Source organism: Acomys russatus, chromosome 3 (genome assembly GCF_903995435.1).
Source record: "Acomys russatus chromosome 3, mAcoRus1.1, whole genome shotgun sequence".
Taxonomy (NCBI): Eukaryota; Metazoa; Chordata; class Mammalia; order Rodentia; family Muridae; genus Acomys; species Acomys russatus.
In genome coordinates this window covers 63,371,363-63,383,031 of record NC_067139.1, presented here as the reverse complement: position 1 = coordinate 63,383,031, position 11,669 = coordinate 63,371,363, and the positions used below count along the sequence as shown (strand labels likewise).

Below are 11,669 nucleotides of genomic sequence, written 5' to 3'. Positions count from 1 at the left end.
CAAAGGGCAAAACCTCCTGCCCAGTGTCCAAAGGCTGAGCCTGCCAGTTTCCCCAGAGATGTTCACATGTGCATATACACACATATCCATGTCACCACCATCAGACCTTGTGGGCTGACATCAGGGACCCACTTCAGAGAGAGCCCAAAGCAGGGAGCCACTGAGCATGCGCAGTCCCCTCCCTACCCAGGACTGCTCCTTAAAAGTGTGGAGAGATCCTGCTGCTGCGACACTCATTCCTTTGCGCTTCATCAGACATTGAGCAGTCGGCAGCCTAAATTGCAGCTTCAGGCTGGATCTGCACTGGGCATGAGAACAGGCAGCCAGTGGACCAGGCCGCGGTGTTAAGGATGGAGTAAAGCCGGAAATCTCGGACACGTCACCGAGTGTTCCATGCCCTTAACTTCTCTGAGAGCCCGAGCAGGTACCACCTTGCCTTACCATGAACTCTCCTTCAGGGCCAAGAGTCCCATCAAGCTTAACTCAGGATCGCAGCTTTACAGCCAGCCCTGCCCTACACGGCATTTGGAACAGCACTCAGAACGTCTCCGCAAGAGTCCAACTTCTATCTGTTAGCCCCACGGTAAGTTTGGGGAGCATGTGCGTGCCCAGAAATCCTGTCCCCAGTCCCGTCCCGGTCCCCGCTTTGACAGGAAGATAGAAAAGGTCTGAGCTTAGACGGAGGACCCTGGGCATCACTGAACTTCTCTAAGTTTTCCCTACACAAAGTGGCTGAGAAAAGAGGGCAATGTCTTAATCACTGGAGGACCAGAAAGATGGGTGCTACTCTGCCTTTGGTGTGACGTGTATTCTTTCCAGACATTGTCTAAATGCACTGTGGGAGTATTGTAGGCAAGAAGGCATGCCCCAGGCTCCTGGATTTGTGCAGGCCAGAGTGGGATGTTGGGGAGGACAATGAGCAGATCCTTCCTTCTCTCCCTGGGAGACATCCTCAATAACCTGTACCCTAACCTCACTGGACAGTGACCTCCTGCCAGTGACCCTGTGGAACCTACCTAAGCTTTCTTTCTAGTGGAAAGTTTTTCTCCCTCTTTTGCCAGGTTTCAGTGTCAGCCCCCAGTTAGGCTCCAAGGCTTGCAATTCTCCTTTGAGGCTTACTATGGGGTGTCCATACAGTGGGAAGGCAGGACCCAGGAGCTGGCTCTACTGACGCCTTAAGGTCACCCAAGCCGCGGCCCTATTCTGCAGGCACACATTTGTTCTGCCAGGCTCCAGCAGGCGATCTGAGCTTTTCACCTTCCTCTTAGGAGCCGAGCACCTGCACATATATGGGTTTGCAGTTACATTTTGGAAGACCCCACTTTCACCTTTTGGCTTGGCCATAGCTTTTCTTGTACCTTAGTTTGCCCATTTGCCTTATCAGGAACTTACTCTTCCTTTCCAGGGACACCGGTAGGTGATGTTCTCCTCCCTCTCTCTCTCTTTCTCTCTCCACAGGCATCTGGACCTCAGGCTGCTGCCTGGGTCCCCTTCCCCACAGTTGATGTCCCAGAGCATGCTCACTATACCCTGGGTGCAGTGATCCTGCTGGTGGGACTCACAGGCATGCTAGGCAATCTGACGGTCATCTACACCTTCTGCAGGTGCCTGGTTGGTGGGGTGGGGTCAAGGGCACTGGGCGTATCCAGTTATGTAGATAGGACAGAATACAAGGGCAAGAAAGGTCACTCAGCTCTATCCGGGGCACCTTAGGATGGGCAGAGAAGCTGGGATCACGCCTTTTATAGCATCTTGCCAAGGCATCAATTTCCACACTGATGGAGAGGGAAAAAATGGCCCAGGGAACCTTGAATAGCACAAGCACGCCCACTGGGCCTCAAGCACAATCTCTTAGGCAGGCATTTACTCTTAGGACCTTCAGGTCTCTGTTCATTCTACCCTGCTCTTGGGCCACCCCTGTCATCCTCGGCTCCCAGAGGAATCCTCCCTCTTCCTTCTATCTTGAAGAGCATCCATGGACATTAGGATCCTCAAACCTTCAATAGCTGCTCTGAGCATCCACCTTGGCTTCCCTCCCCACCTGTCTGCTGGCTTCTGGTGGAAACAGGCAGGTAGGGAAGTGAGCACAGACTTCAGGCTCCACCACAGACTAGTGGAAGAACTGAGCCAGGCGTTTACCTTCCTTGAGCCCACACCTCATCTCTGACCCGTGGAACTGTGGCTTTCTCCTCGCCATACCTCCTCTTGTACGTACATTGCTTGGAAATGAATCCTGGCTTTGCAATGTACTGAGTTGTGATGGGGACCAAGTCCTCTTGTGAGTGAAGGCCTTAGGACTTCCATCTGGAAAATGGGAACCAGGATGCCTCTTTTAGGATCAAATATTAAGATGGATGGTGCTCGAGGAGGTTTGTGAAGGTGCCTGTCCTGTGGTCATGGCCATAAGATCTCAAGCCCTTTGCCACCTCAAGAGTGAATACTGAAGAGACAGTTGGGCTCAGCTGGCCAGGGCCAGACTGAGTGGTAGTGGCACACGTCTGCAATCCAGCACTTAGGGAGGCAGAGGCAGGTGGAGCTCTCTGAATTTGAGGCCAGCCTGGTCTACAAAGCAAATTCTGGGACAGGCTACACAAAGAAACCCTTTCTTGAAAAAAAAAATGTGTCAGAGCTAATGGAAGGGGGAGACCAGAGGGACACTGTTGGGAGACTGTGACCAGAAAGGTTTGTTCAAGGAGACAGAGTGAGTCACACAGAAGGAATAATCCAGAGGGCGAGAAGAAAAACATGGATGTGATGGAGAACCAGCCTTCTGGGCAGCACAGCTGTTTCTGGAGACACTCCTCCCTACTTCACTCTGAGGGGCCCACCATGGTAGATCTCTCAGCCCATGCTATTGGTGGTACCTGCTGGACTGAGAGACAGGACTGTGGCTCGAGAGCTGCAGCCTGTGTGCATGCATGTGGCGGGGGAGGGGCTGTGTGCGCACACACGACATGTTTGTGTGCCTGTGTACATTTAGCATAGTAGCATGTGTGTATATGTGCGTGCATGAATAGCTGAGGGTGAGGGAAGTCTCCTGTAGCCCCGGAAATATTTGGAAGCACTCTCCAACTTCCTCTGACCTCACAGGAACAGAAGCCTTCGGACACCGGCAAACATGTTCATCATCAACCTCGCTGTCAGCGACTTCCTCATGTCATTCACTCAGGCCCCGGTCTTCTTTGCCAGCAGCCTCTATAAGAAGTGGATCTTCGGGGAGGCAGGTAGACACTTGGGGCTCCTTTTTTCCATAAGGAAGAAGGGGTTTTAACAGAGGGATGCCACAGCGGTGGAAGGTGGCCCAGATGAGGTGATCTCACTGGGTAAATAGGCAGCACCCTGAATCCCATGATTGACTGAAAAGGAAAGAGGAAGTGCTGGTCTTGAGGCCTCTGCCAGCCTGGCCAGATGTGGCAACAAACAGGGTAGAGATGGCTTGGTCCTGCTTTCTGGGAGGTAGGGAAGGAACTGAGTGGGTTTGCCCACAGGTTGCGAGTTCTATGCCTTCTGTGGGGCTGTCTTTGGCATCACTTCCATGATCACCCTGACAGCGATAGCCTTGGACCGCTTCCTGGTGATCACACGCCCACTGGCCACCATCGGGATGGGATCCAAAAGACGGACGGCACTCATTCTGCTAGGCGTCTGGCTCTATGCCCTGGCCTGGAGTCTGCCACCCTTCTTTGGCTGGAGTAAGTGGGCTGGTGGAATTAGGGGGGAGGGTCAGTTAGGCTGAGAGAGAAAGTTTACGGGAAGGTTGGGTTGGACAGCTGGCAGACAGCCTCATGGACCACCTAAGTCTCAAGTCAGAAGGACATTCAGGGGTATCACTACCCTTGGGGAGAAGCCCATCACCCTTTACCAGACACTAGAGGGTCAGTCCAGGAGCCTATCACCAAACATGGGGGTAAGTGAGTGGGAACAAGAGAGGCTTGTTGGATGTTGAGTTTAGAGTGAGTCAGGCCAGCCAAGAGGCAGGGTCTCAGCAGGCAGAATAAACAGCAAGACTTTAGCCCTTAGGGTCATGGCCGTGGGACTGCAGAGGGGTTAAGTCCAGTCAGTGCTAGACTGATGTCCCCGTTAGAACCAACGCAGGAGTCTCCCTTCACATCTCTCAGTTGCCGCCAGCTTTCTCAGTCCTGGGCAGTGTAGGCATGCGGCTTGGGACCAGGCTGTGCTCAGGAACCTCAAGCTCCACATCTGAAGCCCCTAGTGAACAAGTTACCCTCCACAACGCCCACGGCGAAGGCTGAGCCCCAGTCCCCGGCTCCTAGGTGCCTACGTGCCTGAGGGGCTGCTGACCTCCTGCTCCTGGGACTACATGACCTTCACCCCCCGAGTGCGCGCCTACACCATGCTCCTCTTCTGCTTCGTCTTCTTCCTCCCCCTGCTCATCATCATCTGCTGCTACATCTTCATCTTCAGGGCCATCCGAGAGACAGGCCGGTGAGTGAGCCGTGTAAGGCTGAACCAAAGGAGGGAGGGTCTGCCCATCAAATACCTTCAGATGCAGGTAGGTTAAGACTAGTGAGTTCACGGACTTGTTGGGTGAGAGGGCACCTAGGAAAGTTCCCAGAGATGAGGTCCTCCTCTGAGGAGGGCTTAGAGACTGCAATCCTGGCAGAACCACAGGAGGGCAGCTGTGGCTCAGTTAAATTAGGAGTTTCAGAAAGGTCAGAGCTGTCTGTGTGGGAAAGGATGACCCCCTCCCCTCTTGTGTGTTCCCAGAGAGGTTCTGCGGATGGGGCTCAGCCTTCGCTGTGGTGTTGTTTAGGGTAGCTTGCTCACTAGCGGCTTCACATGTGGAGCTTGGGGTCCCTAAGCACAACCTGGCCCGCAGCAAGTTGTGACCCTGGTACTTGCTACCTACAGCCCAGACGCAACCTTTCTAGGGCCTGCGAGGGCTGCGGTGAATCCCTCTCTGCGGCAGAGGCAGTGGCAGCGTCTGCAGAGCGAGTGGAAAATGGCCAAGATCGCACTGATCGTCATCCTCCTCTTTGTGTTATCCTGGGCTCCCTACTCCACGGTGGCCCTGGTGGCCTTTGCTGGGTGAGCAGGAGCCATAGAGGTGGTATAGGGGCTGAAGGCACAGGTCCAAGTAGCCTTTCCCTCCAGCCTGACTCCAGCCAGGCATCCTGATACCCTAGGTCCAGCTTTACAGCCTTACCATCCTCCCTCCCCCTTACCCCTCCCCCATGTGACATGCCTCGCCCCACTAGGCTTGCCCACTCCCTGGAAGCATCTGGGATTTTATGGGGGGGGGGAGCTCTGGCTACACATAGGTAGTCTGGGAACCTCCCGTCTCCTAGGGAACCTGAAGTTTGGGTTCCCCCTTAGCCTGAACCACAGGCACACAGCCAAGGTTGTGCTGCTTTGGAATGGGCTTCTAAGTGGTACCCTCTAGTACCATCTGTGCCCTGAGTCTGGTAACCATGGAACCTTTAGCAGCATGGGCGTAGGCCAGGTTTCCAAAGCATTTTTGTGAGAATGAGATTGTGGTACTTTGAGCTATTGAGGAACCAATCTTCTTGAGTGGTAATGTTGCAGCCTCCTCGAGGGGCCTACCAGAAGTTTCTCTAGGACATCCAAGGGGGCAGTGTACAATCAGATGGGGTGAGGGTTTGGCTGCATTGCAGGTAGGATTTGAAGACCAGGGATAATTGAGTGGCATAAAGAGGTATTGCCAGCCACACAGGTTCTAAGGGACAGTGGGACTTAGCCACCCTAACCCCTGCAGACATAGCAAATCTTCCTTCCTGAGCTCTGCCCTCAACCATTTTTAGTGCTCTTCCTACCCACCTTAAACCAGAATTTTCACTGGTACTGCCAGTCTCTTGCTATGGTGCTGGCTTGGCTGTGTTGGTTTTGACTGGGCTGGCATTGGTTTAGTTTGGGCCTTGGGAGGGTCAGCCACAGAGACAACCAGTGGTATGAATAGGGAACCCTACAACTTCTCTGTCCTAGGTATTCTCACATCCTGACGCCCTACATGAGCTCAGTGCCAGCCGTCATCGCCAAGGCTTCTGCCATCCACAACCCCATCATTTATGCCATCACTCACCCCAAGTACAGGTGTGTGACCTCCTTCAGACCTCCAAGCCCACCTAGGGGCATGGAGGGCCTGGGTGGGGCATGGAGGGCCTGGGTCTCCAGATGAAGGCACAGCTTATCTGTCTCTCGGATCTCTCATGTATGTATTAGCCAGGGGTCACGTGCACCTTGGTGTAGCTAGAAATGTTGGGAAGAGCCTACAGTTGGCATGCCTCTTCTTCTTCTTCTTCTTCTTCTTCTTCTTCTTCTTCTTCTTCTTCTTCTTCTTTTTTTTCCTCTTCTTCTTTCCCAGCATTCCACAAAAGCATCAGTGGCTACTTGAGTGGAACCCAGTCCTAGTTACAGAGCTATGTCTAAGGCAGTCGGGATGGCTTATTAACAGCACATCCTATACAAAGGCAGGCCCCCATTACACCCTGCAAAGACCCCAGCAGAATGACCTTGCTTCCACAAAGAGCCCTGGCAGCATACTGACATAATGTGGTCAGCCTCATACTCTATAAGAAGAATGAGAGGAAGGCACTACTGTGGGCCAGGCCCTCAGAGCTGTTTTCAGCTTGGTGATGTCCAACACTTGCTAATCTCCTGATGCAGGCCTCAGTCAGTCTAGCCTACAGTACCAAGGTTTTGCCCATGGCACCCGCTCCCAGAGATGTCACCTAGGGCAACCATGTTAGGACTTGAAGCGATGTCTAGTTGGTTGGACCCACTATCCCAAGGCTCTCCTGCTGTGTCCACCATCCCCTGTTCTGTTGTTAGTCCCATCAGCCCTGAGAGCCTAGTTGTTGATCGGTGCCCATCACTAGCATCTGTCTGCTCACCAGCTGTGACCCTGCATGAGTCTGTTCTTTTCTTTTCTTTCTTTCTTTATTTTTTTGGTTTTTCGAGACAGGGTTTCTCTGTGTATCCTTGACTGTCCTGGACTCACTTTGTCGACCAGGCTGGCCTCAGACTCACAGAGATCCGCCTGTCTCTGCCTCCTGAGTGCTGGGATTAAAGGCGTGCGCCACCACCGCCCGGCTGCATGAGTCTGTTCTTTCCTTCTCCATTTTATATCCCTTTACTCTAATCAGACATGTGACTCCTACAGAGTGGCCATTGCCCAGCACCTGCCCTGCCTTGGGGTACTTCTTGGAGTGTCAGGCCAGCGCAGCCACCCGTCCCTCAGCTACCGCTCCACCCATCGGTCCACACTGAGCAGCCAGTCCTCTGACCTCAGCTGGATCTCCAGACGGAAGCGTCAAGAGTCCCTGGGTTCTGAGAGTGAGGTGGTAAGGAGGCTGCCCCCCCCCCCATTGACTGGCACCTCACCTGTCTTTTTCCAACCAGCCCTGGGGACCTGGACCTAGTTGGCAGAACCACACATTACACTGAGGGGCACCCCATTCACCTCTTCTAGCCTCAAGTGCATCACCCTCTTGACAAGGAGGAATAGCCAGGACAGAGAAGAGATGGGCAGTCTGAAGTCACCTAGTAGCAGTACAGTCTAAACATGGACTTTCCAAGTCACCTCTCTCTCCATAGCAAGAGCTATCCCAGGGTCCCCGTTCTTTAGCATTAAATCACCATTTTACATGAGGTGTGAAGTGCTATGAGCTACAGGAAAGGATATGGGCACTAGCCTGAGTTCAGACCTACCTTCAAGCTTTGACCCACCACACCCTCACTGTGTATCCGAGAGCCAGCATGGTAGTTGGTTTGGTCAGCTGTCTTCCACTGCTCTGTCCCCAGACCTTCTGCTAAGCTGTAGAGATGTCAGGGGTCCCTTCTCTAAGCCACTAGTAGAAAATGAGGGGTCTGTCTTATTTGCTAAGAGAAGCCTTGGCCCACATGAAGGCCACCTATCTAAGTACCCACCCACACGCTTAAGCAGGCAAATGCTCCTCACAGGTATGTACTTTTTTTCTGGGCTTTTTGATGAGCACCACTTTGCAAATGACATCATGGTTCTCCCTCAGTAAATACCTATGTAGAGGCTGGAGGGGAGGAGGTAGGAGTATGCTGTAAGTAAGCTGTCTCTCTCATCTCAAAGTTGCCCTCCCACCCTTACCCCCAGGGCTGGACAGACACAGAAGCAACAGCTGCCTGGGAAGCTGCCCAACAAGCAAGTGGACAATCCTTCTGCAGCCAGGACCTGGAAGATGGGGAAGTCAAGGCTCCTTCCAGCCCCCAGGTATAGAAATCCAAGACTCCCAAAGTGCCGGGACCCAGTAGGAAGCCAGGCCAAGTAGCCTAAGGGGTGGCTAGAAAGGCAGGCTTGCTGTGTGAACAGGCCTCTCAGAATCACCCCCCCCTCCATACATCCCAATTTCCCCTTGCCTACCTAGAGGGCTCTGTGACTCCCAGATATCCCTAGCAGGGCCCGAGTATGGTCTGTGACTGAGGGAGTATCTACATGTGACTGTGTAACTCTGTGTGCATGAAGCTAGCCATGTTGGCCCTGACAAATGCGTGACTAATTGTATGGGCTCGTGAAGCTATGTGGTCTACCACAGAGAACAATCTCATGTGTGTGGACCCTGTTGCGGGCATATGCTCCCTGTCACTGTGATGCCTCTATGTTGTGTGCGTGACAGGGTGTGGGTGGTATGCACCTTTCTGTGTGATTTCAATGCTGGAAATACCTGGGGCGGGGGTGGGGGTGGGGGTGGGGGTGGGGCAGGTGGTGGTGCAAGCAGTGGCAGTGCTCACTGCCAATACCCTGAGCTCAAGATGTCACCCAGAATACTTGTAGCTATTAAAAGAAGGCCAGCTGTCAAGCCCAGTGCCTATGGAATGGAATGCCGATGGTGATTAGAGAAGACCATATTTTGGAACGCTGGAAATGCCATGAGCGCAGGCGCCCAGGCAGCTCCTCCCTCTCCTTCAGCTGACAGCTCCCCCACCCTCCTCTCTCTTATGCTGTAACCCCTATCAGCCACAGGGTATTCTAAGGATCCCTTGGCCACTTTGGGATCATAGGTGTGTCTTGCCTTCGTTCCTTCCTTCACGCTGCAGTTGGGGAGCTCTTGTCCCCCTATATTGTATCCCAGGTACTATGCACAACCACAGAGGCCAGGGCAGAAGTCTGACAGTGACCAGGAAATGGTTGAAGATATAACGTCCATCCTGGATGGAGATACAACTAGCAGGAGGGGCTTTTGGCATGGAGGGTCAAGCATCAGCAGTTGCCGAAAGCAAGTGATAAGCGCTACCGTCAAGTTACAAGAACACAGAGGGGAAAAGGAGCCGTCTACATAAACATCCTGTGTGAACACAGTGGGGCTCTGGAGAAGGAACTTGGTGTCCTGGGACTGTGTGTGTGTGTATGTGTGTGTGTGTGTGTGTGTGTGTGTGTGTGTGTGTGTGTAAGAGGCGGGTGAGAGGAAGAGAGAGGAGGCGGAGAGGATGAGAGAGGGCAAAGAGGGAGAGAGGAGGAAAGAGAGGGAGGGAGACTGACTTGGGAGCATCCAAAGAGACCCTGGGAATAACACTGGGGTAGAGAGAAAGAGAGGCAGGAGATGGCAGGAGTGGTGATCTGGGTAGGGGTCTCCAGACCCTGGGGAACACAGAGCCAGAGAAGGGCCTGACCACCCTTGCGATATAGCTAGGCCCTTCTGATGTGCCCCAGGGATGCTGTGGTGGGTATGGCAAGCCTGTGAGGCGAACTTCCAGAGGAAGCTGGTGCTGCGGGGCAGGAAAAGGGCAAGTAGATTGGACAACAGGGATAAAGGGGTTGGCAGGCCTCACACACATCTGGGATTGCAGAGAAAAGATGAACTGGGGTGGGGGTGGGGCATAAGTCTGAACCTCAGAAGTCTAAGAGCCTGAGGATACCCCTGGGATTTCCCTGAAAACAGCCTATGCTTTTGCTGGTTTCTTCTCTGAGGTGCGAACCTTGAGAAGGTCCACCCCCCCACCCCCGTGCCCACCCTTGACCACAGCCTGGACCTTCTACACAGTTGCCTTCAGCTGTCAGGGTTCTGAAATGTAAAGAGGTATTAGAAGGCTGCCCCTGTGAGACAGTCCTAGAGATGAGCAGACCTGTATTGCTTATTTTCAGACCAAGAGACAGCTCCCCAGCCTGGACTTTGAAATGTAGGATGCCCACCGGCTCTCCCTTTCTTCTGGTACTTATCCAGCCCCATCACCTCCCCGTCACATGCACAGACACCAGGATTATCTCACAATCCTAGATGCACTGAAGGTGTTCCTGTCATTTGTGCTACACCGGATATACGTCTTCGGCACCATCCCACACCGTGAAACTCCTGCCTTGAAGCATGGTCCGCTCTATTCAGTTCAACACCCACACCTGGGCTCCGCCTGAGGCATGGACCCAGGCTCGCCTGCTTCACTTCCAGCAGCTACCGCCTCTCCTCAGGACACTGTATGCTGCGATTGTCCAGAAAATGACAATAGCAACAGCGCCGGGGAACACATCATTTATTTATGAGCCAAGCATCTTGGCCAGCCTTTGTGACCAGGACGGCCATCTTATTGGTTCAGAAAGCTCATCCCTGCGTCCCCTGCTGCCAGTGGTCAAAAGTTGACGACAGACTTTGTGCACTAGAAATATCTCTCTGTCGCTAGCTCTCCCTTAGCATTCACACTGTGGCCCACAGTCACATGTCCATGGCCACTGGCAGGCACACACAGCTACCTATGTGCATGCACACTGAGCACACGTGTGCACACCCAACCCTTACTGCTTGTTTCATGTCAGGGCTTCTAAGTCCCATCCAGATGTGGATCTGACAGGACACAGGAAAATAAAACACGGTCTCTTGTAGTAAACACGTCTACTGGTGCCGAACGCCTCTATCAGCTTCTTCTTCCCTTCCTTAGATTGGCAGCTTGCACACTCCCATTCCTGAAAACCCATCACAAACTATAATGGGAGCAAAATAGAGGAGGGACAAAGGCCGGTATAGCCCATCCACCCCTCCCCAGTGACGTGTGGAGCTCTTCCCAGCCCATGGGTACCAGCTGCTCTCCAACTGGCTTTGGATCTCCCAGGGGAGGCAAAGGGAGGCTGGCCTTCCCCTTTAAGAGCATCTCCCTACCCTCACCCCACCCACCCTCACCTCCCCTCCCCACCCCACTCCCACCCTGCCGCTTAACTAGAAGCAAGTGCCTGAGTCCAGAGAAAGAGCCTTCAGCTCCAGGTACAGCATTGCTGGGGGTCCAGGTCCAGGGTTGGTCCTCTCTTTCTGGTTATGTTATGTGGCTGGATCTTCCTCAGCTGGGATGGACAGATAGCCCTGGGGAATAAGGATAGAGTTAGGGATGGGTGGGACTGTACAGAGGACAGGATGGGAGAAGGATGGGGGAGGTGCTGGCCTCCTAACCCATGAAGGTGGAGTTGCACGGTACAGGAACAAAGAACTGGGGAAACGGAACAAAAGAGCATAAGTCCTTCCCTGGATTGTTCCACTTGCTGTTTTTGTGACCTCGGGCAAATTACCAAGAGACCCTGTACATCAGCAATCTCACCATACATACTCCCTGTGTGTGCCAGGCCTGGGGTGTGAGGCCGGAGTTCTGGCAGCTAAGAAATTACTCATTCCTAGGCCTGCATAGAGTCAGTCTTCTGGGCTAGTGTCTTTGAGAAGGTCAGCAAGAAGCCCACCCGCCAC

At 53.4% G+C, this 11,669-nt stretch overlaps 1 protein-coding gene across 1 annotated transcript; it reads left to right on the top strand.

Moving 5' to 3' along the window:
* Window positions 1-442: 442 nt before the first annotated feature.
* On the top strand, window positions 443-10,132 carry Opn4 (opsin 4). The gene is given in 11 exon segments (XM_051141929.1): window positions 443-583; window positions 1,459-1,604; window positions 3,091-3,224; window positions 3,489-3,692; window positions 4,275-4,446; window positions 4,893-4,917; window positions 4,919-5,049; window positions 5,965-6,072; window positions 7,142-7,322; window positions 8,108-8,248; window positions 10,094-10,132. Coding segments are annotated over 11 exon segments (1,422 nt in total).
* Window positions 10,133-11,669: the final 1,537 nt, after the last annotated feature.